The sequence below is a fragment of the Malaya genurostris genome, chromosome 1, assembly GCF_030247185.1.
Source record: "Malaya genurostris strain Urasoe2022 chromosome 1, Malgen_1.1, whole genome shotgun sequence".
Lineage (NCBI taxonomy): Eukaryota > Metazoa > Arthropoda > Insecta > Diptera > Culicidae > Malaya > Malaya genurostris.
Window position 1 is genome coordinate 120399310 of NC_080570.1, and position 26529 is coordinate 120425838.

At 39.5% G+C, this 26529-nt stretch overlaps 5 protein-coding genes across 8 annotated transcripts in view; 3 read left to right on the forward strand and 2 right to left on the reverse strand.

Moving 5' to 3' along the window:
• Window positions 1-5509, reverse strand: part of LOC131425624 (adenylate cyclase type 9) — a 54233-nt gene extending 48724 nt beyond the window's left edge. Inside the window, exon 1 of the mRNA XM_058587657.1 lies at window positions 4839-5509. The gene's annotated coding sequence lies outside the window, so the exon portion shown is untranslated. The remainder of the gene's footprint in view (window positions 1-4838) is intronic.
• LOC131425629 (uncharacterized) overlaps window positions 1-26529 on the forward strand; it is a 279128-nt gene that overhangs the window by 205015 nt on the left and 47584 nt on the right. The gene's annotated exons all lie outside the window — the stretch shown is intronic.
• Window positions 12620-14108, forward strand: LOC131427960 (clusterin-associated protein 1). The gene is made up of 3 exons (XM_058591568.1): window positions 12620-12677; window positions 12748-13914; window positions 13978-14108. Exons 1-3 carry the CDS (start codon window positions 12620-12622, stop codon window positions 14097-14099), a joined length of 1347 nt encoding a protein of 448 aa, XP_058447551.1. The 3' UTR covers window positions 14100-14108.
• Window positions 13952-26529, reverse strand: part of LOC131425630 (uncharacterized) — a 64978-nt gene continuing 52400 nt past the window's right edge. For all 4 annotated transcript variants that reach the window (XM_058587676.1, XM_058587675.1, XM_058587674.1 and 1 more), the window contains exons 5-6: window positions 14841-15105; window positions 13952-14774 (exon numbers count right to left, since the gene is read on the reverse strand). In XM_058587676.1, coding sequence (XP_058443659.1) covers window positions 14295-14774; window positions 14841-15105 — 745 coding nt within the window. In that variant the 3' untranslated portion in view covers window positions 13952-14294. The remainder of the gene's footprint in view (window positions 14775-14840; window positions 15106-26529) is intronic.
• Window positions 23255-26127, forward strand: LOC131425628 (protein phosphatase 1H). Its single transcript, XM_058587669.1, has 3 exons — window positions 23255-23660; window positions 23731-23962; window positions 24153-26127. The coding sequence occupies exons 2-3, from the start codon at window positions 23818-23820 to the stop codon at window positions 25826-25828; spliced, it is 1821 nt and encodes a 606-aa protein (XP_058443652.1). The 5' UTR covers window positions 23255-23660; window positions 23731-23817; the 3' UTR covers window positions 25829-26127.

The following is a 26529-nucleotide window of genomic DNA, read 5'->3' on the forward strand; positions in this document are numbered from 1 at the left end:
AGTTGACCTACACATGATGATTTGCTAAACAATACTGAGTTGAGACATTGCATAGTGGGGAAAAATGGACCAAAAACGCGACGATTTTTTTGGAGGCGTGATACAGCTGACCACAAAGCACTTTTTTGGTGTAAAATGGTCAGTAAAATCGATTCCATGTATTTAGAAGGACCGCACGAAACGCTATCATGTTAATTTTACCCCAAGTTCCCTTTTTATACTGCATTGTATTCAAGCTTAACTATATAACATGAAACCGAAGAACTTGCAGAAGAGCGAATAGAGTGTTTCCAGGGTGTAAAAAAGTCTAACAAATCGATTGCATATAGTTTCATTGACAGCAGACCGTTTTACCTCATTTCTTTTCTAGTTATAATATTTAGTTGAAATATGATCTACAATCCAAAAGCAGATCCAATGCGATCTATCAATATTGGTTCATAATACGTGCAAAACATCTGTGATCCAATTAAACACAATGGGAATGACAGTACTAGCCTGTTCAACCCGTTTTTCCCCAATTTATATCAAAAGTCGTATTTCTGGTTAAACTTTCTCTCGCATACCGAAAACAGGCTGATTGCGGTTGATGAAAATCGATTGATATTACGAAGAAAGACCTGAATATAGGATTACAAATAAATTCAATGACCGCACAAATCTTGCTATACCGTTTTAACCCAATTTATAATTTAACTGAGTCTTAAGATTTTGCTCCACATTGAATTCATTTGTAATCCAATTTTCAGGTCTTTTTTCGTAATATCAATCGATTTTCATCAACCGCGATCAGCCTGCTTTCGGTATGTGAAAGAAAGTTTAACCAGATATACGACTTATGAATTAAATTGGGGTAAAACGGGTTAAACAGGCTAGTACTATCATTCTCATTGTGTTTAATTGGATCACAGATGTTTTGCACGTAATATGAACCAATATTGGTAGGTCATATTGGATCTGCTTCGGGATTGTAAATCTGAATTCAACATAAAATTATATTTGTCGAAAAATTGGGGTAAACGATGTAGCACGAAGCATGCGATCATGAACACTATCTGTAAATTATTATTTGAGGTTATATACGAAACATAGAACTGTCTTGTTTAACCAAAATTGGTCCAAACACCGAACAGTAGAACTTTTTTAATGTGGAACACATTTTTGTTTTCTATATAGGTGTGCAAACTAGAAACTCAGGAAAAATACACGTAGAAATGTGGTCAGGTTTTGAACAATTACAGCTCAGTCAATTTTATATAAATTATTAATATTAATGGTGACATTTGATTGGGAATATTTCTACGTATTGATTTGAATGTTCATAGACATGTATTTTTAATTGTGTATCATTGAAATGTTGATTAATAGCTAGCTAGTGTTCTATTTTATCTGCAAAAAATCTCCGGCACATCGAATTTCTCTGCCATAGTCGACGGTTTTGAAGGAGTAAGCGATATATCAAAGGGAAGCATTGCTCTGATTGGTCAATCGATGCTAAAGCGCAGCTCCTGGAAGCACGCGAATCTATAAATAGAAGCAAAATTATAGCTAACGTTTCAGTCCTACGCGTAGCATGCTAGAGGTAGGTTGTTGCTAGACAGCAAGACAAAAAATGCCATAAAACGATTTGAAGCTTTAATTGGTATGCTCTGATCTTGTGTCATGCAAGATTGGATGAAATCCCATGTTATGTCGTTTCGCCAGAGAAATTGACAACTACCCCAGGGTAAATTTTGAGTGTATAAGATTAATTTCCAATTTATATAAGATGAACTCGATTGATAATAAGAAACTCGCTTCAACCGAAATCGCAGAATGGTTGTAATGGTAGAGACACGCTATAAAAACAACTGCTTGCATACAAAACTTGAACACAAGTTTGGCGAAGAGAAGCTTAAATATTGATATCCGTATCGCAAGCCTAAATATCGATATCCGTATCGTGTACAAACATATAATTGCATACATTTAAGCTATTGGTTTAATTTTGTCGGCTACAAAACAAATACAAATCACGACAAATAAAATCTATATTCTGGGTTCGCGTGTTTCGGTTAACTGCTGTCAAACCGTTTGTTTGAAGGTAGTTTCGAACCTAGTTTAAACGTTGTTGAACTAAAAATCGAGTCAGTTTCAAACTCGGTTTTTATATCAGGTTTGCTCAAACCCCCGTTGCTAGGTGCGAACACAACACAGTTGCGTGAAAAGTGTTTATTTGATTAAACTACCCTGGGTCAGTTTCCGTTTTCGCAAGCGAAAACGCCATAATAAAGTTCAATCTAAGCAGACTCTTATGCATTTGCGAATTCAAACGTGTGACGATTGATTGAACTGTTTGATTGTAGATCATTAGAAATTTTGGTTGCCTTGTTCCACATCAATGGCTCGAACAACCCCATGGGGCTGATCCTTGTAGTTTTTTCTGTAAATTCACGGAAGAAGATGACTGGGGGTAAAACAGAATACAGTTGTTTGCGGTCAATCTTATTAAAAACAATCCATTTATCTAATTTATGAGCATGGCAGGAATACCTTCCGATTGGTGGAATTGAATTTTTTCCTGAGTTTCACAGTTTTCAAAGTAAAGTCAGAAAGTAGAGGAATTGGAGCATAACGGGCATGATAGTGAATTTTGCGGATCTTCTAATTATCATAAATCGATTCTACAGAAAAATTTGCATAAGAAATACTAATTTTGAAAAAATTTGCTCATGTTTTTATAAAATTATTGAGCAAAGTCGCGTTTTTGATCGTTTTTTCCCCACTGTGCATCGCTTCACACTGTCAAAATAACTGTCAGATAATAGAGGAATCTCTCTTTTGGATTAGATTTTCGGAAGATCAAATGTTTGAATGGCGGTACCTCTGACAAACGGCTGTTAGGAGTCTTACGAATTTCGGATCCATTGAATTTTTAGTAGAAAACACATATCAACACAAAACATGATACAATTTCAACACATTCTCGGTAGCCGGCTGCCCAGAGTAATAGACACAAGATCATATTATTAGGGCATTTACTAACACCGACTATCCCTTCCTGTGATGCATGTGGAAATGCAGAGAATTCCTCGGTTTCAGCAAGGCTAATGCTAACATAACCTGCTAACGAAAACGAATCAAATTGGTTATGTTCACTAGGCAAAAGTCATTCTTCAGTTCACCGGAGAACTAGAGCATAAATAAGCCTTCTTTTTTTTCGGGCAAATAACCCTGAAAAGATTCGATTGTTATCTCCCGATCCCGAGCTACTACCCACAATCAAAAACAATTATAATTACTGCGAGACTGACAGTATCGCAAGCCGAAATTAATTTTTACCAACAATACAAGCCAATGCATCAAACCGGTCGACACCTCGCCGACGATAACAATCGGCACACTTCGGCCTGCCTGCCTGCCTGCTAGACGCTAAACCACGGCGCACCGGTGCATAAATCAATTCCTTGTCATGGATTGCATCGGATCCGACGAGATATTTCGGGTCTGACCAGTTCTGGCTTTTGGCTTCGCTTTTGAACTCCTTATCAATTTTAATCCAATTACCTCCGTACGATCAATGTTTGTATGTGTGTGTGTGTTCGTGTTCAGGAGTGTCCCTCCTTGGGTGGATTGTCGCACGACGTGAGACAAGTGACGGAATCATTGTCGAGTTGATTTAAAAGTAAACTAAGAACCGTAGCCAAGTTAGCACAAGCGCGCGAGAGTTAATCATAAATCTTGTCACGAGAGCGCAACCAGGCAGAAAGAACTTCTCGTGCGCACAAGATAAATACGCGACACATAATATCAAAAGCAATTTAATTCAACCCCGCGGTCGTCCTCTTGTGGCTGACTGAGGTCCGCTCAACTGCTGCTGGTGGCTCGCGATATTACCAGTGCGAACGAGACACTGAACGGTGGGTGATCCGGGTGGTTACCAACCGCCAAGTGTAAAGCAGAAAATCGAATTTGAAAGCTTACCCTCCTCGTGGGCGCACGGCGGTGAGGTAGATCGGTTCTGCTGTTTCCCTTTGCGACTAATAATAGTAGTCGTTACGACCACCTGTAAATTAGCCGTGACAAATCGAGGACGGCGAGGCAAGCGGAACCGGGGAGGAAAGGTGAGAGCGGTCTCGTTGGAGTTTTGCGCGGATGGATGCCGATATCGTGTAAGACATGAAATGAATGAAAAATAAAAAAATGAAACATAGTCATGAAGCAGTAGTGCCTTCGTCGGAGCGAAGAAGTTATTGCCCAAGTCCGAACGGATTCTGCCAGGCAGAGGGAAGGTCGACGGAAATAAAATATTTTAAGAAAGATTTGCCCAGCCTAGGTGGATTGCTACGATGTAAGAAAAAAAAACATTGCGACGGATGACATTTTTATATGACAAACAGTATGCCATGAGATCATAGGACTGTGAAATTAAAGCCAATCGTCTATAACCGACACGGTGATCAAACTACAAACCGTCTAGGTATTTATTGTGATGTAAGCATTCTCGTTCTGAGCGAAGGAATTCATTTTTAGCACTGTCAGGTTACAAAACAAAACAGTTGGAATGGCAGTATTTTCAACGTTTTCTCCGTCCATTAGATTTTTTTTTAAATGACTAGGTGAACGACCCAACATTCACTGTACAAAAAAAATCCTTCCCATAACTAATTTAGCTCAGGTGCCTTCAACCGGGCAAATCTATCAAGAAATTGTATCTTTATTTACCGCACAAACCCATCTATGGTCTTCCGGTACATAAATATACTGCCCCGGCCGACGACGGACTGATTGTGGAACACGGGCAGCAAATGAGCCTAGAGGAAGATGCCAATTTACGAGAAATTACTCGCAGTCCTCACCTTCGGTTTATCGCCACCGTCGTTCGTCGTCGTCGTCGTCGTCGTTTATCTTGTTTTATCCCATCGAATGGCTATTACTCACTGACTGACTGACCACCCGTGACTGGCTCGAACGCTCGCTCGAAGGCGAGGTGGCTGCAGTTTAGGGTCTCGACGAAGGATGTTGTGCTGCTAGTCGAGCACTTGAAAGCGCAGTCAGTCACCACCACTGCAGTAGTAGGCTGTTTCCTCTTCACACTGCCCAAGTAGTCCTTGAGTGATCCTTGAAGATCTTTGTGCCGTACTCGCGCCCTACGATTGCTCACTGCCTACTCACTCCCGAAACACGTCAGAAAACATTAAAACAGCTCACTTCTACCCGTGGTGTGGCGAAAACCAGTATACAAAATCACTTGTCGAGAGCACAAATGAAAAAAAAAACACCTCCGTTGTTGTAAATCATTGGAGCAACAAATGATTAAACTACTTTTTCAATGCCTTCTTTTAGCGCTCTTCAGCGACTGGATTCGCAATTCGTAACGAGCCACTTCCGACCGTATATCACCACACAGCGACACTTTCACACCCGGTAATCCGACTGTACCCGTAAAATTGTACCCGATCACACCATTTACAGATAAAGTTTTTCCACTGGCCAATTCGCGACGACCCGTTTTGTCTGGAAATTTTCAATGTTTTGATTTGACGTTTCCTTTTCGACTTGGGTTTGTGATTCTTTCGTTCTCGCTCCCACTCATCGGGACGTTCGTTCGTTCGATCTCGCTCTGCCGTTCGCGTGCGTGGAGCCCCACAGACAGGTGTTTTGTCGGTATCACATACACTTGTTTGCGCATCGCCGCAGAAATCCACAGTGACCCGAGTGCAAATGAATACCCACGATCGTGAGTCCGACAGCGTTGCTGGGGTAACCAGTTGATATAACAAACTTGGATTTTATTTTCAGTGACAACTGCGTTGAATGAATTTTTTAAAGTAAAAGATATGTCGTTTAAAGATGTTCGAGGTAAGTGCAGTGAAAATTTGTAGTTTAAAATTTCCTTACCATACACAAAATAATCGAAAGATAGTGCTTGATTTTAACATGTTTCGCAGCATATCTTAGAAATATTCAGTGAAGATTTACGAGTAAGTTGGAATTATGTGATAACTCATATACACATATCGTTTACCTTGATAAGGATTCCTCATGAAACTCTTAGGCTGTGAACCATTCCGCGGTTAATTTTAACTTTTGGTTGAAATCTGACACTTCAGCGGTTAGTTTTTGTCGAGTAGTAAAATTTAACTTAAACTGCAACCCATTTCAAAGTTTGACGAATGGAAAGTTGTTTGAGACTATTTTCCACCGGAAATAATTTCAACTAAAGAATTAATATTACAATTTTCATTGCAAGTGTCGGAAAATAAGTATCGATCTGTCAAAAATAAGCATGCTCTCGAGCAGGGTTATTTTTGACAACATCAAAATAACCGCTCGAGTGTTAGATTTCAACCAAAAGGTAAAATTAACCGCGAAATGGTTCACAGCCTAAATAAATGAGCACGTCGAATCGTGTACACACCAAATTTACGGACGTCGGTAAAATTTTACTGACTTTCAAACAGCTGAACATTCAGTAATCAGTCCAGTAAAAGTTTCATTTGCTGAACTATCGGAAACGTTTCTCTGAATATCCTCCTGTCAACATTATACTGACTTGTTCGCCATTCATTACCGACGTTCGATGGAATTTACGAATAATCCGTAAATAAATGAACGTCGTGAGCTATTACTGTTTTTCAGGAAATTTGTCAGAAACCCATGATATAAATTTAGAAAAAACTCATTCAAAATTATGATTACGATTCATATCATTGATAATCGTGGACGGTAGCGTAAAGTTTATGATCACCAGCCATTTTGATAGAGAGCTAAAATATAAATTTTATGCTGCATTAACAGTTTATGTAGTGAATATCTTGCTTGGCATCAGGAAATTACAGGAAATATAACGACTTGAGCGTTTCAAGTACAATTTATTCGATGCTAGACTAAGTTTTCACTTCCGAAAATAAATCAATTTGACAGATATGATTCTCACCAAAGTAGTCAGTAACGTTTACTGAAGTTTTTCATTATTATTAATTGATTCACTGAAACTCGGTAGATCTATTACTGAATTAGGAAAAATGAATGACACTTCAAGGTATCAGATCATGTCTGTAACATAAAAGCGAATGTTCCTTAATATTTTATTGAATTTACCGAAATCCGGTAGTTTATTGATAGATGACTGAATTGGATCAATTTTACAGATCATCCGGTGAAAATGATGTTTTACAATTCTTAACAGTGAAATTAATTACTGAACATCGAAAGAGAAATTTGGTGTGTAAGTGCAGCGAAAATTAATGTATTTCGCAAGAAAGAGATAATTTTTATCAGTACTTTTACTGAAGATAAACTCAAGATAGAGTGATCGGCGACTTTGGTTCACTGTCAAGGTTTACATTGAACTAAAACTATTTATTTTGATTTTAATATAGCTGCCAGCATCATTCAGTCATTCTTTGATAGATTTATGAAGGGTGTTTGCTTAGGAGGTTTTCAAAAGGGATTACTCTATTGTCTGAAAGCCGTTTTAACAGTATAAAGTGACGTCTTTACTCAATATTGTTTGGCAAATCATCATGAATATGTTAACTTCAGAACAACGCTTCCAAATCGTGAAGATTTATTTTCAAAATCACTGTTCAATCAGAACTTTTTGTAGCGCAAAATTCTCTTCTGTGATTAGGCGCATTTTTGTCTAAAAATACGTCAACAAACAAAATTGCTGTATTTGGACACCGTTCAAGAATTACCGATGCATCCAAATAAATGTACTGTTCAGTGCGGTATATGGGCTGGTAAAATCATCCATCCTTATTTCTTTAAAAATGAGGAAGGACGCCGCGTTACCGCCAGTGGAAATCGATACAGAACCATGATCAATGATTTTTTTGATATCAAATCTTCAAGATATGGATGTGAACGAAATGTGGTTTCAACAGGATGGCGCCACTTGTCATACTGCGGCAGAAACAATCGACTTATTGAAAGAACATTTTAACGACATTATTTCGATAAATGGACCGGTGAATTGCCCTCTGCGTTTGTGTGATTTGGCGCCACTGGCTTATTTTTTATGGAGACACGCAAAGTCATTGGTTTATGTGGATAAATCAGTAACGATTGATGCTTTGGAGACCAATATTCGACGTGTCATTGCTGAAATACGCCCTCAAGTGCTCGAAAATTGAGTACCCTCAATTTTTTACCACTTGAGCTTGAGCGACCACCCCTGGTTGCTACTCCGTTACTGATCGGGATTATCTGAAATTGTACAGGGAGTTTCTAGATGATCCGACCTGGGACTGGTAAATCATCCTTTAATGTACATCTTCTGGTAATCCCAGAATTCTTTGATCAGTACCGACGCCGGCCAGGCCCGAACGTAGATCGTCTAAGGAATGGGAAGGGATGTTAGTCCAACACTTGTTGTTACTAGAGGCCGTATATACTACTGCGCACTCCACAAGTGTCACGGGAGAAGGATATTTGTTAGTACAAATTTTAGTATTGGTTTCGCGCGCGACTCAGTATGTTTCGGTTTCAAAATGCTCGGATGTACCACTAAACTCACTGACATCCCGAGTGAACGTTTCAACAAGTCTTGATTCACAGATCTTATCCGAGGAAACTAAAGAAAAATTTGCAATACTATCGCGTAAAGAATAAAAACTTTCCCATTTTTTTTAAATGAAATTAAAAACAAAAAAAATGTGATACAAAATAAACGAATGAATAGGATTTAGACAAAATAATTGATTCATTGCATTGACATATTCTGATCAGTTATTATAAAATCATTTTAAATAACCAAATAAAGGTCAACAGATTTCACGCGCGTCTTGATTCTTGATTATTTCCGCTTTATTATTTTAATTATTTATTAAAATTATTAATTGGTTATATTGGTTGATCTGGGCAGCCGGCTACCGAGAAAAATATTAATTTATTGTTTGAAATATAAATATCAAGTGTTTTTTACTACGCGTTCAATATATCGATATATGTTATCTCTGTTATTAACTTTGTAATATCAAAGGATTTGCGCAATAGCTATAGATTATTTATTTATATATCATTCAATTTATAATCCTGACAGACAATCAATAACATGGAAGAAGAAAACATTCCAAATAAAACTTTTTTTCGAAGTTAGACGGAAATTGATAGGTTGAATGAAGAGATAATTTAGTAAAATAGAATTTAGTAAAATAGAAAGTAGTAAATCAGAAGTGAAACATTGAAAATATCTGATAACTAAAAGGAACAATAAACTCCTGCAGTTGTCGCCTTTTACGACATGGAAGCAGGAACCCAGTGGATGTATTCTTGGTTCATTTTTTTCCGCCGGATTCCACACGGCATCTAGGCTGGTACTGTCCGGAGAGAGCTAATAGGTACTATCAATCTCCTAGTGGACCACACCCGTAAAAAAATAAACCATTGATTTTACAGCATAAACAATTGATTCACAATTAGACATATGGGTTACAATACATTTTATTGTATCTTGACAAGATTTTTTTCATTTCCAACGATTCAATATATTGTTCCTACGATTCTACAATTGAATTTATTGTACACGTGGTGTTTCAAACAATATGCACACTGTACATTTTATTGTTTTCCAAGAAAATATGTATGAGAAAACTTTAGGATTTGAATTGTTACGATACTTAACAACCTATACATTCTATTGTAAAAAGCATTTTCACAATTGATTGAATAGTGTATAACAATACATTAAAATATTTTTCAATGGTCAAAGCAAAATTGTGGCAGGTTTTGTAACAGTAAATCGTATTGTTTTTCTACAATATTTTTTATTCGGGCAGCCCCTTAGTACCCTCAATTTTTTACCACTCTGGAAAAAGTCGTTGTAGTGAAATAAATTGGCAATTTCATAATTTGGCATGTTTTTTATTTAAATTTCAAATCATTAAGGTCTTACAAAACACCCTTTATAATTTAACTACCAAACTATTTAAAAACATTTAACTTAAACATGTATTGCAACGTTGTTTTAGTATTTTAATAATACACCATTTGATTTTTGCAGAAACATACAATTTTTTTAAAAACTAATGAACGACTCAGGAGAGGTGGAACTGTCAAATTCTAAACGGTTCTTCAAAATAAATTGTTTTACTCATCACTTATTGACTCGTTCAGTTCATATCAGAATTCAATTTTGGGAACTGGAATTCACTTTTAGTATTCAGCATAAGATTTTTTTTCATTTCCGGACTGCAGATCCCGAATTTTGTTTCTGAATCCTCGCCAAGAATGGAACCGAAACCCGAATTTTGGAACTTGATTGTAAGTCTAGATTTTGAAACCGAAATTTGGAACTGAGGTCAGCATCTTGATTCCAAACCTGTACTCTGAAACTAAATTTCGGAAATGAATTCTGAACTAGGAATTTTTAAACTGAATTCTGGAATTGAAATTGAGTTTCAAACTAGAGTACAATTACAAAATTCCTGTCCGGAATTCAGATTTAGACATCAATGCAAGACCCCAATGCCAGAATAAAGCTCCAGAATTCTGGAACCGAAGCCTTATTTAAAAACTTAATTATGAGCCTAGGTTTCGGAAGCGAAATCTAGATCTTAATTTTTGACCTGGACTCTGGAACTGAATTTTGGAAATAAATGCCTGAACTGAATCCTGAAACTAAAATCCAGTTTTAGACCAGAATACAGTTCCAAAATTCCTGTCCGGAATTAAGATTTGGAGATTTGGACTTGAGTTTCAGGCCAGAATACAGTTCCAAATTTCCTGTGCGGAGTTCACGTTTAGAATTCAGTTCAAGAACCCAAGGCCAGAATAAAGTTCCAGACCTCTGGAACCGAAACCTAATTTAAGAACTTGATTATGAGCCTAGGTTTTGGAAGCGAAATCTGGAACTGAGATCAGGATCTTGATTTTAAACCTGGACTCTGAAACTAAATTTCGGAAATGAATTCTGAACTTGGAATTTCTAAACTGAATTCTGGAACTGAAATTTCAGACCAGAATACTGTTTCTAAATTCCTGTTCGGAATTCAGATTCAGAATTCAATTCCAAACCCCAATGCCAGAATAAAGTTCCAGAGTTCTGGAACCGAAACCTAATTTGAGAACTTGATTATGAGCCTAGGTTTTGGAAGCGAAATCTGGAACTGAGATCATGATCTTTATTATACACCTGGACTCTGGAGCTGAAAATTCCGGAAATGAATTTTGAACTTGGAATCTTGAAATTGAATTCTGGAACTGAAATTAAGTTTCAGACCAGAATCCAGTTCATAAATTCCTGTCCAAATTTCAGATTTAGAACTCAGTTCAAGAACCCAATGCCAGAAATAAGTTCCAGAATGCTGAAACCAAAACTAAATTTTAGAACTTGAGTATGAGCCTGAGTTTTGGAAGTGAAATCTGAAACTGAGATCCGGATCTTGATTTTAAACCTGGACTCTGGAACTGAAAATTTCGGAAATGAATTCTGGAACTGAAATAGAGTTTCAGACCAGAATACAGCTCCAAAACTCCTGTCCGGAATTCACATTCACAAAGTTGAAGAATCCGTGAAACGAAACCGAATTTTAGAACTTGATTATGACTAGGTGTTGGAAGCGAGATCTGGACCTGAGATCAGGATCTAGACCTGGACTCTGAAACTGAATTTTGGAAATAAATTCCTAAACTGAATTCTGAAATTGAAATTGTGTTTTAGACCAGAATAGTTACAAAATTCTTGTTCGAAATTCAGATTTAGAGTTCAGTCGCAGAATCCACATTAAAAATGCTGAAACTGAATTTTGAATCTTAAGTTCTGTAATTTCAGAATGAAATTCAGGAACAGAAATCGGATCCAAAATTCAGTTGTATAACCAGAGTTCAGTTCTAAAAAGCAATCCAAAATCCAGTTTCAGAATTCAGTTCCAGAATGCAGGTCTAGAACTGGTTCCAAAATTCAGTTCTACAATTTTAGAAGTGTAGCTGAATTCAGGAACTACATTCTAACGATTATTGAACTCAATTCCGGATCATGTTTCAAGAACTGAATTGCGAAGCTTAATTCTGGATCAGAATTTAAAAACTTCGGAACTGAACCAGAATCCTGGTCTCGAGTTCTGATCCAAAATTTAGATCGAGGAAAACCGTTCCAAAATTCAGTTCCAGAGCATAGACTCTGTGATCAATTCAGCAATTCATGTTAAGAATTCGGTTTCAGAATTCAGTTCTTGAACTCAGTTCCGATGTTCAGGACCAGAATACAGATTATTTAATATCAATGTTATTTTTTTTGACATTACCCAACCGTCTTTTTCGTTTAGTATTCTTAAAATAAATCCATTCTTTAACGTCAGTAACAATTCAAGGTAAACTTATTTTGTTTCGCGTCTTTGAATCTAAATTTCACTAGTGTTTTTCGGTTTTCCATCTGCCGTTCCATTCAATTCATGTGGCACCCATTTTCCACACTTTTGGACCTTGCCCATAGTTTTTGAACGGTCAGAAATTGTTTGTTGTGCAACATTCAATATTGCTACCTTGCAATTTAGCGTCTTTTAACTTTCTTGATGATTTCGCACATCAAAATCGATATCTCTGAACCGTTAAAACTATATTTTTCGTGTTGGGTGATCAACAACACGAAAAATATAGTTTTAACGGTTCAGAGATATCGACTTTGATGTGCGACATGCCTCAACAAGCCTTCGATGCGACTCTGCAGCATCAAATCCGCAAAAATTCGATATGTTTAACACGATAAAGAAAACGATGTTGTTGTTCAAAGACTTCATGTATATTTCTTCTTCTACTCCGCAGACCTTTCGGAGCACCTGAAGCTGCTCGGATACCCGAACAACATTCCCATCTCGGTACTGAACACGCCGTACGGTGGACCGGAAAGTTTCAATGCCTACTCGGACATTCTTACCTGGCTTATCAGCCGATTGGAACCGGCTCTGCTGCTGGCCGGTGGAACCCGAACAGAACCGGACCGGGTAGCGTTCGTTCGTTCGGCCACCGAATTCCTGGTCACCAAGGCGGGTATCAAAGTTAATCCCCGAAAGCTGTATGCTAGCTCGGCTGCCACGGCTAGTGAGCTATTGAAGGTTACTTCTTTGCTGATCGCATCACCAAAGGTGACCGGGGCAGACGATGAATCGATCAAATCCCACGTGGAAATAGATTTGTCCGACAAAATGGACGATCTTAAGAAGGTGCGAGCGTTGTCCTCGGAGCTAACGAATCGTGGTGCCGCACTGTATGACCTACTTCGTAAGGAACTGGTTAATCGAGAAACTCGAACGATACAATCAAATCGTCCACTAGAGCTGGCTACGGTCGAAAAGGTTATAAAGTCTGCGATTACTTCGTTGGAATCCAAGTTGCAGGCCTCTAAATCTACCTTGGAAACGTTGAATGCTGAAAACGGAAATTTATCGTCTAAAATACAACGTAAAGCATCCGAACTAGAACGTTCCAAACAACGCCTTCAAGCACTGCAGAAAGTTCGTCCAGCATATCTGGAAGAATTCGAAAAGTTCGAAGTCGAACTGAAAAACTTGTACGAGCAGTACATCATCCGCATCCGTTGCGTGGATGCTCTGAAGTCCCAGCTGATGGGAAGAAATCGTGCCTCAACACCTACTTCTCCGATCGCCAAAATGGTGGACAGTAGCATGACCATTCTGCCGGAGGGCTTGATGGATTCCGAAGATGAAAACGACGATGAGATCAATGACTTTGATGAACGCGAGGATGTGAAATTGAAATCAGAAAAGCGAGTTCTTCGGAGTGAATTGTTAAACCGAGATCGTGGATCAACGCGTTTCCGTACTCGGCACGATGAAGGACAGGCACCGTCGTTGAGTGGTCGCGATCGTGTTCGAATGATTGGCGGTATGAACGATGACCTCGGGCCTCTGGATAGTTCCTTGGGTAGTTCAGCAGAATCCGAAAGCGATTTGGAAATGGATGGAAACGGATGTAAGGATTTTTGTGATATAAAAGTAAAACCATTACCTTTTAATTGTTTGAGTTTTATTGCAGTAATTGACGAGCTTCGTACAGACGACGACGATGAAGACGACGTGAGCTTGACGAAACTGGCCCGAGAAAATTCCAACCTCAATCGCAGCGCCAAGCAGGACCAAAGCGATGAGGATTTCTAATCTATGGTTGATTGTTTTTCTTATGAATTATAAAATTTATTTAAAACGCGATTAAAATGTACATCGTTCTATACACAAGATATACGAGAAAAGATAATGTCCTCTAGGGTTGCACTAAAATCAACTTGAGCAGAGCTGGGTTGGTTTCCGGTACTTACGTAGCTAGTGGATCTTCCGTTGTTCGTTCCTTTCTGGCTACATATGAACATCGTTGTACCGTTCGAAATTGTGTCGGTGATCAATCAGCATTAGATCATGGTGGTAGGTGAGCGGAGGCGTTTGTGTTGAGTCGCTTTGCTCCGGTCCCGAGTGAATCGGATGGTGATGTACAGCACCATTGGAACTGACTATGCTGCTGCTGTTCATTTTTTCCTCCTCCTTTGCAAGGTAACTATCGGCAATGTCCCGATCCAGCCCCGTGTACGTAAATGTCTTCTCCTGTTGGCTCAGGTCGTCTCCGCGATGACGGTGATGTCGGTATTCTCCGGGCAGTGTTAAACCTTGCTCGGAATTGGCTCGTATGGAGCGTTTCCGGTTAACACGTGCCATGTGTGCCTCCATCAGGGCACTTTCCGGATACATCGGAGGATACTGGTGAGCACCCGGTGGAATCATATTGGGAGGATACATTGCCGGAGGTGGAGGCGTCGAGTACATCGGCATCATTTGTGGAAGCTGTGGAAAGAAGAATAGGAGAATTAAGATTTTGCACTTCGCGATCCCCCTGCCCATACTCCATACCCCATTGCCAGCGCAGGCAGGAACCAGCATAACTGGGCGCGAACCTGCACCCGTGCCATTGCTAAACGTATCGGTACGGTGTTTCTCGCCGTACACGGACCCGTAGCCGCGGTTCATCATCGTCTGGAACATCATATCCTTGATGGATGGATCAACGTGTAGCGAGTTGATGTAGTCTTCGACTTTTTGCTGAGACAGGAACGCTTGCGATCCCGGGGAGCTACTGTTAATCATGTTTTCCATCATCTGGGTTTTGTGAGAGGGTCTGTAAAAAAGAGGAAATTGGTTGAACTAATCCGTGAATTTAACATATCAACATATTTTTGTGTCCACGTTATCGAAGATATGATCATCAATTTCTGATAGAATTTTCAACAGTATTTTTTTCATATCCAGAATCCAGATCTAAAATTCAGTTCCTCGTCCAGAATCCAAGGCCAAAATTGTGTTCCGGAATTCTGGAACTGAAACCGAATTTAGGAAGCCGAAATCTGAAATTGAGATCAGGATCTTAATTCTAGACCTGGACTTTGGAACTCAATTTTGGAAATGAATTCTAAACTTGAATTTGAATTTTTAAACTAAATTCTATAATTGAAACTAAGTTTCAGACCATAATTCAGTAATATTTTCAGAAATAAGTTCGAATTCCTGTTAAACTTCACTAAACTTGCTAATCCTGCGTAATCTCTCGTAAATTTTTTTTTCGCACAATCCTTTCTAAACTTGCTTACACTTGCTTATTTCACTCCTTTTTTCCTAACTCTTGCGTGAGCTCAGACAAAGTTTAGAGTCATTAAATTTGTGGATTGGTAATGAAAAAATCGAGTTAATGTAGCGTTATTTACGGGAAATCCTCCTTAAATTCATTGAACTAAGTCATTTCCGTGATAAGGGGCTACAGGTAATAAATTATTGTTATAAATACCTTACGAAAACATTGTTGTGAAAAAATAGGTCCAAACACGAAATATCAAAATCAACCGAATCTATAAACATACCCTGTTGGACGTTTACTAGCTTCAGCCTGTGATAATCCATGAACGGAGTCACATCAAGTGCGCAGACCGCCAACTACATCAAGAAAGTGGAACTACACTCGGTATTATTCAACTAGTTCTTCCCAAGCAACCAGAAGTTTCACAATTACTTCGAAAATCCACTTTCTTGCTGCTTAAAAGTACACGCGGAACTTTTGAGAACTTGAAAGTACAGATCAAGTTCCGCGTGAACTTTCTAGCTGCTTAAGAAAACACGTGGCAATTTTTGACAGTTCGAAGTACAGAACAAGTTCCGTGTGAACTTTCTCGCTGCTTAAGAGTACGCGTGGTACTTTTGCCAAATGTAAAAGTCAACAGATTAGTGCAAATCTAGAATAATTTGATTAGCGTTGTGCACTTTTCGCTGTGCATAATTCGCACCAAACGAATGCAAATAAAACCAACATTTGGCTGTTTCGCATTCGAGAAAAATGCGAGCAACGTTCAATATCGTAAGAAATACCACCTAAGGGAAGCCTGAAATGAGTCCCGCGATTCCATCATTCAGCTGCTGGTCGTTTGCGTCAGAGTAACAGAAAAAGTCCATTTGATCGGCCCGAAAAATTAAAAATGATAATCCGAAATGCACAAACAAAAAATATGATATTACTGTGCCTATAAAAACGTTCATCTTTGCTTTTAAAAGGCTTCTAAAAATCATAAATAAAACCAGGAAAACTTTCGAAATAAGTGTAAAAATTTACAATTGAAAGTTTTTCTGATTCCGAAACAATTGAATTTAAGAGTATAAACTTTTGAATTAAAAGTGATAATACTTTTGAACAACCAAGCAACTCTGAATCGGTACAGTGTATATTTACACAAAAGTGACTAAATGCATTTCAGTGTTCATTTCGACAAAGACATCATATTAACAAGATATCCAGCTCTTACATTTCCCGAACAAATTATTGGCAACAACATAATTTGCGAGCATGGCGCCCTCAAGCGAGTCCGCATCGAATCTCGTACAGAGAAGTAGAGGAGAGAAATTTCAAATTCGTGCGCGCCAAAATAGCAGCACTGCGCACCCATACAATTGACATGATAAGTTGAATGTGACACCGTGCGATGGCGTTGCTGAACTGAAGATTGATTTCGCTCCAAGCTGACAGGGTCTGATTTCGATTAACATATTGTTTTGATGTGAACATGGTGATATCGCTTCTCGAAAATTTACTGATGGGATTGATTAATTTCTCTGCGGAGTGCTTTGCGGTTTATTGTATTAGTTTAATAATGATTGATGCATTATTATTTTCAGCTTCTCTCATCAAACTCAATTCATATGCCTTGCCAATTCATGCAAACGAACCTCGAATACATTTACCATTTGTATTAATAGTATTTTGAATGAAAAACCTTTTATTTCAAATGCTTGTTCTATTTGCATCATATGCAGATAGCTTTCATATTGTTATGATTACACTATTATTCTAACAAAAATGTGCTTTTAATTGGAACAAATAGTATTTTACACCTAATGCAGAACCATTAAAAAAAGAACCAACGATAGCTCTCAAATTTCCAACGATCTTCTTAAATTAACCAACGTTTTTGTCGTGAATACGACTTACTTTACTATGGGGCGCCTTTTCAAAATTAGCCATATAGAAAAATAGGCAGAACTTAATCGTGAATATCTCGACTTGTATTAATGGCAGCAACATAATTCTTTCACTGCTACATCAAAAATATGATCAGGAATTGAGGATAATATTTTGAACAGTGTGAGATAACCACAAACAACTCAAAAATTAAGTTTTCTCGAAACTTGAAAACAACGCGGAAAACTTTTTACTTTCGCTTGGGGTTTTCGCGAAGGACGACGATTTTGACAACGACTGAACGTTATAAAAGAGAACCGTGATCGAAAATTGAACATTTCTTCTTGTGCGTTGGATGGAAGCAGTAGTCGGGGCGAGAAGACGCATTCAAACAGCGACATCGGAGAGCGCACCTTCTGCGTGGTTAAAAAGCTCAAACGCTCAGGTCGTAGTTCTCATTTGCCTTCCAGTCGTCAAGGCAAGAATGTGTCTTTGGCACCAGTTTGGCATCATTTGGCACTGCGAGCGGATATGTTGCGGTTTGTTCGCAATTCAAGCAAGAGAGGTTGCGTCAGGCAGCAGAGCTGCTGATCGTTTGCATTGGAGAGAAAGAAATCGAAAAGTGGACAACATTATATAAAATCAGCCGTTCTAATGGCTCTAAATGTTATCTAAAGAACTATTAAGATTACTTCTTTGCAAATCGAAGGTAAAAATCATCAGTTTAGTGAAAATCTAAAATAATTTGATTTTCTCCTTGAACTTCTATCGCTGTGTGGAAATCGTTCTTGAAAAATGTTCCGAACTGTGCTAAATATCGTAGAGAATTCCACAATTTGGTCCGTCTAAAAGGCAGAAATGAATCCTGTCCAGCATTTTGATAATTTCTTTCAATGAAATATGCAAATCCGAAATAAGATTATCGTCGTCAAAATTCTATAAGTGCCTATTTGTGTGGCCGTTGGAACCGCCCATTTGTGAAAAAGCAACAAACGAATTCACGTAAAAAGAAACCTCTTGAGAAAAACTGATTCAGTTTGGCATCATTTGGCACTGCGAGCGGATGTGTTCGCGGGTTTGTTCGCAAAGCTAGTTTCAATTCAAACAAAAGTGATTGCGCGTCATACAGCAGAGCTAAAAGTCTAAAAGGCAGAAATGAATTCTGTACACGGTATCCATCGGAATTCGAACTCAACTCGTCACTCTTTATCACGAACGCTTTCGTAAAAAAATGCTCAAATCAGAGCCACCATTATTTTATTATAATGAACTATTCTGGTTATTTCATAATATTTAATAGTGTCTCAGAATGTTTAATGTAACTAATCTGTACTAGACTAAGGTGCATCGTTTAAAATTCTAGTAGTGAAAAAGGGGAAAGTTTCACAATTCACACAATCGATCAACTATCAATTTGAATTCGAAAGTATAAAGAAATCGTGCCAGTTTTATTCGTATTCACGACATCCAGTTATGTCTCTGACATTACACACCCGTACTTTTTTGTGAACAGTAATCAACCACAAAATTCTATGTTTTGCCTTTCTCATATAGAAAGGTTATGCAATCACTTGAAAAACCGACTAGTGAAAATTGGCCCGGAGGGCCAAGTGTCATATACCATTCGACTCAGTTCATCGAGCTGAGCAATGTCTGTGTGTGTGTGTGTGTGTGTGTGTGTGTGTGTGTGTGTGTGTGTGTGTGTGTGTGTGTGTGTGTGTGTGTATGTATGTGTGTGTGTATGTGTCAAATAATCTCACTTGGTTTTCTCGGAGATGGCTGAACCGATTTTGACAAACTAGGATTCAAATGAAAGGTCTTCCGGTCCAATACGGAATTCCTGAATTTCATCCGGATCCGACTTCCGGATCCGGAATTATAGGGTAAAGTGTGTTCAATATTGTACACCGTCACTTAAACCGGCGAAACAAAAAACGTGAAAATTTTTCTAAACTGGTCTCAAAACTACACAAATCGATAGTCATTATCAGTAGGCAACTAAACAAACCGATTCCGGCTATCCTGGTTCCCGGTATCCGGTTTCGGAAGTACCAGAAATAGTGGTCATATGTATCAAAATGGATCTCACTCACTTTTCTCAGCGATGGTTAGACCGATTTCCACAAACTTAGATTCAAATGAAAGGTCTTCCGGTCCCATACGGAATTCCTGAATTTCATCCAGATCCGACTTCCGGTTCCGGAATTCTAGGGTAAAGTGTGTTCAATATTGTACACCGTCACTTAAACCGGCGAAACAAAAAACGTGAAAATTTTTCTAAACTGGTCTCAAAACTACACAAATCGATAGTCATTATCAGTAGGCAACTAAACAAACCGATTCCGGCTATCCTGGTTCCCGGTATCCGGTTTCGGAAGTACCAGAAATAGTGGTCATATGTATCAAAATGGATCTCACTCACTTTTCTCAGCGATGGTTAGACCGATTTCCACAAACTTAGATTCAAATGAAAGGTCTTCCGGTCCCATACGGAATTCCTGAATTTCATCCAGATCCGACTTCCGGTTCCGGAATTATAGGGTAAAGTGTGTTCAATATTGTACACCGTCACTTAAACCGGCGAAACAAAAAACGTGAAAATTTTTCTAAACTGGTCTCAAAACTACACAAATCGATAGTCATTATCAGTAGGCAACTAAATAAACCGATTCCGGCTATCCTGGTTCCCGGTATCCGGTTTCGGAAGTACCAGAAATAGTGGTCATATGTATCAAAATGGATCTCACTCACTTTTCTCAGCGATGGTTAGACCGATTTCCACAAACTTAGATTCAAATGAAAGGTCTTCCGGTCCCATACGGAATTCCTGAATTTCATCCAGATCCGACTTCCGGTTCCGGAATTCTAGGGTAAAGTGTGTTCAATATTGTACACCGTCACTTAAACCGGCGAAACAAAAAACGTGAAAATTTTTCTAAACTGGTCTCAAAACTACACAAATCGATAGTCATTATCAGTAGGCAACTAAACAAACCGATTCCGGCTATCCTGGTTCCCGGTATCCGGTTTCGGAAGTACCAGAAATAGTGGTCATATGTATCAAAATGGATCTCACTCACTTTTCTCAGCGATGGTTAGACCGATTTCCACAAACTTAGATTCAAATGAAAGGTCTTCCGGTCCCATACGGAATTCCTGAATTTCATCCAGATCCGACTTCCGGTTCCGGAATTATAGGGTAAAGTGTGTTCAATATTGTACACCGTCACTTAAACCGGCGAAACAAAAAACGTGAAAATTTTTCTAAACTGGTCTCAAAACTACACAAATCGATAGTCATTATCAGTAGGCAACTAAACAAACCGATTCCGGCTATCCTGGTTCCCGGTATCCGGTTTCGGAAGTACCAGAAATAGTGGTCATATGTATCAAAATGGATCTCACTCACTTTTCTCAGCGATGGTTAGACCGATTTCCACAAACTTAGATTCAAATGAAAGGTCTTCCGGTCCCATACGGAATTCCTGAATTTCATCCAGATCCGACTTCCGGTTCCGGAATTATAGGGTAAAGTGTGTTCAATATTGTACACCGTCACTTAAACCGGCGAAACAAAAAACGTGAAAATTTTTCTAAACTGGTCTCAAAACTACACAAATCGATAGTCATTATCAGTAGGCAACTAAACAAACCGATTCCGGCTATCCTGGTTCCCGGTATCCGGTTTCGGAAGTACCAGAAATAGTGGTCATATATACCAAAATGGATCTCACTCACTTTTCTCAGCGATGGTTAGGCCGATTTCCACAAACTTAGATTCAAATGAAAGGTCTCGTGGTCCCATACGGAATTCCTGAATTTCATCCAGATCCGACTTCCGGTTCCGGAATTCTAGGGTAAAGTGTGTTCAATATTGTAATCCGTCACTTAAACCGGCGAAACAAAAAACGTGAAAATTTTTCTAAACTGGTCTCAAAACTACACAAATCGATAGTCATTATCAGTAGGCAACTAAACAAACCGATTCCGGCTATCCTGGTTCCCGGTATCCGGTTTCGGAAGTACCAGAAATAGTGGTCATATATACCAAAATGGATCTCACTCACTTTTCTCAGCGATGGTTAGGCCGATTTCCACAAACTTAGATTCAAATGAAAGGTCTCGTGGTCCCATACGGAATTTCTGAATATTATCCGGATCCAACTTCCGGTTCCGGAATTATAGGGTAAAGTGTGTTCAATATTGTACACCGTCACTTAAACCGGCGAAACAAAAAACGTGAAAATTTTTCTAAACTGGTCTCAAAACTACACAAATCGATAGTCATTATCAGTAGGCAACTAATTAAACCGATTCCGGCTATCCTGGTTCCCGGTATCCGGTTTCGGAAGTACCAGAAATAGTGGTCATATATACCAAAATGGATCTCACTCACTTTTCTCAGCGATGGTTATACCGATTTCCACAAACTTAGATTCAAATGAAAGGTCTTCCGGTCCCATACGGAATTCCTGAATTTCATCCGGATCCGACTTCCGGATCCGGAATTATAGGGTAAAGTGTGTTCAATATTGTACACCGTCACTTAAACCGGCAAAACAAAAAACGTGAAAATTTTTCTAAACTGGTCTCAAAACTACACAAATCGATAGTCATTATCAGTAGGCAACTAATTAAACCGATTCCGGCTATCCTGGTTCCCGGTATCCGGTTTCGGAAGTACCAGAAATAGTGGTCATATATACCAAAATGGATCTCACTCACTTTTCTCAGCGATGGTTTGACCGATTTCCACAAACTTAGATTCAAATGAAAGGTCTCCCGGTCCCATACGGAATTCTTGAATTTCATCCGGATCCGACTTCCGAATCCTGAGTTATAGGGTGCGTACTAGAAGAGTTTGTGTGTCATGTTAATTGGTGGCCGTACGAACCGACTTCGATTATACCGGTTCTCGGGTTCCGGTGCCGGAAGTGCATATAATAGTGAACCCATTTCGTTCTCTTAAGGATGGCTTACGCAATCAGAGCACTGTTTTATTCTGTATGTTATGCATAAACAATCACTTGGTTTCTTTCAAAAATCGAAGAGAAAATTTTTGAATAGAATACCACAATATTATATGTACATGAGAAAGGCATCATTACACCACTAGGTGGATTAAAACAGGTTTTTTTTGTAGTCGTTAGTACTGCTCTTTTGAACTTTTGATATATTATGTTCATCGTTCGCTTCGTTCGGAGTGCGGAAAATTCATAAAAGTATGAACACAACGTAGTGAATACATATACAAATCGAGACACCCGATTTGTTAGGAATTTCGCTCGTGGAAATAATTGTCAACTGTGTTGCAAGTTGCAGAAATGTTAATCTTCGCTTCTTTTCAGAATTCAACGCATTTTACAAAGAACTAATGAGAATTCACTTGAAATGGATGATTTATTGTTCTACTAATGAACCAAAATATATGTGCATTTTTTTTAAACAGATCTGCCCCTTGTCGACAGCAGTCCTACGTCAATCTCGCGGTTATGTCTCTAACATTTCCTACTACAAGTGTTTAGCTCGATTCCAAGATTTTTTTATGGATTTTTTTTCCAAGCACTACTCCAAGATTTTTTTTAGTGGAAAATTTCTAAACAGGTTAATCAATCGAGTAAACTTCAAAATTCTGAAATATAATGATCTTAATCAGGATTACATCCAAAAACTGTTTTGATCGGTCCAAAATACCTCCAACAAAACAAATATATGCACCAGTATTTATTTTTCCGTGTACCACAGCAACTCCGACAGCAAAAGTTTTACTCATATGCGCGGTGGCTGTAAGCGCCACCACGATCAATCACTCGAGTTTGACAGTCAACGTCATTACCACAGTACAGTAAGTTGCATACAGACCAGAAAGCCGCAGCAAGTGAAAAAAAAATCTTGAAGAATTGCTATCAAAACAGCAGCAATTTTCACTCGAACGCCTTATGGTTGTGGTCGAAGGCAAATAAATCCTCAACATTCTACTGACAAAGCTGAATCATACACGAAGAGGAGATCGCGCGAGAGCGAGTGTGTAAATGAGGTGGAAGATAACATATGTGTAAGGTTCCAAAATTCGCTGTGTTCGCTGCTTCCCGATTTCAAATATCGATTTTCGCACCGATTCGGTTGGAAGATGTAGCTGCATGAAATAATCAGCGTACAAAGAGAAATTATTTTGCGTTCCAGAAAGCAACGGGATTGTGTTTTTTTGCCTGGAAGGTGAACAGTGCTAAATGGTGAGTTCGAGATTGAAGATTTAAATGTTCACTTGTGGTTTGATTTTCTTCGTTTGTTTTCACTTTGCAGGAAAGAAATTCTGCGCTGTAAGATATTTGTTGTTTTCTGGTGGAACACAAAAACGTAATCAGCCCCAGTAGCAGCAGGAAGAAGAAGATGTTTACTCGACTGCGAAATCGTGTGCTGACTGTGGTCGGACCGGACATTCCAGCACTTCCGTCGAGTGGAAGCGATGGCGGAGGAGGAAGCAGCGGGGGATCTCACCATGGCAGCCGAGACGGAAGCGATCACGGAGGAAAAGGTAATGGAGCAAAGTAATGGCTAATGGCGAGTGGTTTTTTTTTTGGTTTTGTTGGTGTGTGTTGTTGCGCTTATCACTGAAGATTATGTGGTGGCACTTTATAAAAAAATGCACTAATTGTTGCTAATTAGTGAAAAACAGTTTGATTCAATAGTCAATGGAATAAAAAATGGGCTTCGATTTGTTTTAGGTAACCTACCGGAAAAGTTTCGCTATGCGCGCCCACAGTTTCTGCAGCTGTTGACGTACGACGAACTGAAGGCCAGTGCTGACCACAACGTTCGACCGATTATCGTACCGCGGGACCTATCGCTGCTTCCATGGAATACGGGTTATGCCGAGTGTGTCAATTCGGGCAAGTCGGAATGGAACGAAGACCAGGCGGCTTTCCACCGGCAGGTACTTTCGCACCCATCCAAACAGTATCATGATTTGCCGTACACGTACTTCGGTATCTACGATGGACACGCGGGCTTTGGTGCCGCATTAGCCGCCTCCAATCAGTTTCATTACATTCTGCACGAAAAATTGGTAGACATTATCGATCTGCTAATGCCTCGGGTTGAAGGAAGTGATTCGAATACCGGACCCGGAGCGGGAGTTGGACTGAATGCAATTCTACCGCATCCGATACTGTTCCACAAGCAGGTCTCGAAAGATGAACTGATTGTGGGTGCCCTGGAAGCAGCATTCGCTGATATGGATGCTGTTCTGGCAGAAGACCGGGACAAATATCGGAACGCGGGAGGTTGCACGGCGTTGGTGGCGTTGTTTATCCTCGGAAAACTGTTCGTGGCGAATGCCGGTGACTCTCGGGGTATCCTCTGTAAACGGGTGAGCCAAAAGAAGCTACCCAATGTTCGACCTCCGAGCATTCACGAGGAAAGTGTCAATGGCGATGCCAACCCGGAAGAAGAAGACGACGGTTACGTTGTTTATGTAGAGCCCTGTTCGTTCGATCATACGCCGGAAACGGAACGTCCCAGACTACTCACGGTCGGAAAGCTCAACCCGAACTTAATGGGAGGCGAATACGTGGCAATGGAGTACGCAAAAAAGCCCATGACTAAAGATTTGGGAACTCGAATTCTATACCGGCAGGGAACCATGAAAGGCTGGACCTACAAAACGTTGGCACGGAGTGACCTGAAGATGCCGATTGTCACCGGTGAGGGTAAACGTAGTCGTCTGCTGGGAACCATCGGGGTCACTCGTGGTTTCGGAGATCACGATTTGAAAGCACTCGGAAGTGGTCTGCCTATCAAACCATTCCTCAGCTGTCATCCGGACGTTACCTGCATCGATCTTAGCTCGATAGAAACGGACCCGGACGGCGACAACAGCGATGGAGACTACGGGGTTCTGGTGATGGCAACCGACGGTCTTTGGGACGTCACTTACTCCCAGAAGGTTGCGAACACCGTCTTTAACACACTGAAGAAATTTCCGACGGAACGACACCGATATACGATGGCCGCACAGGAGCTTGTGGCCAAATCTCGGGGTCGTGCAAACATTAACGGACACTGGCGGCTATCGGATTCCCGAGCAGCGGCTACCGTCGACGACATATCGGTCATTGTGATCCCAGTTTACCAGTACTATCTCGAGTATCTCGAATGGAAACGTTCGCTACAGCGACCAAAGCCACCGGCGGGGATCGTCACGGCTGCCGAGATCCGGTCGGCTGTTCCGGCAGAACCTACGACATCCGAAGCGGACACACTGGATGTGAACGGTGGTTTGTTCCAACAGCCGGAAGGTGTTGATATTCCTCCATTTTCCACCTCAACCGAACTGTCCCCGTCCGATGTGACGGAGATCACCCCAAGTGTTGAAAGCCCGACAGTTGCTAATACCAATTGAAACTGATTAGTAATTTATTTTGACTTAATTACGTTTCCAGAATGTATGCTTTCTTCGATTTCCCGACGTGATTTTAATTTTATTTCACAATAGAAACAATAATATAATATAATATAATTAATAGTACATTGTAGAGCCAGCAACAAAACTGAGATAAACTATGATAATATCAAGAAATAGCACTATTCTAGTTAACCCAATCTATGATCACTAGAAAAAATACAGCAACAACCAGTAAGCTACTGTTCGCTCATGAAATCAATAGAATTAGCAAAATAAACCGTTATTTAAATTCCTTACGTTGGCTTTTTTTTATTTATTTTTCATTGATAATATAACCAACTAGCTGAATTACCCGGCATTGCTCGGAAATGTTTCTTGAAGTGGAGGCCGAAAAAAATTCTCGAATTTGTCCTGCTTAGTGAAATACTCTTGTAGTGAAACATAACTTAGACGGAAACCCGATCGAACAATACTCCGTTCATGTTCAGATTGCGAATGATCAGTGTCCCATCCCAGGTCTCACAATAATCATAATTTTTATGGTATTCTCGACAAATTGGGTCAGTTTTATATTTGAACCCTTTTGTTAGGAACATTTAAAACACCTTTCTCTCTATAAATACCTTCTTAGTAACCTCCGAGTTTCATATGTATATGTGATTGTAACGTACTTCCATACTTCCTCGTCAAAATCGATC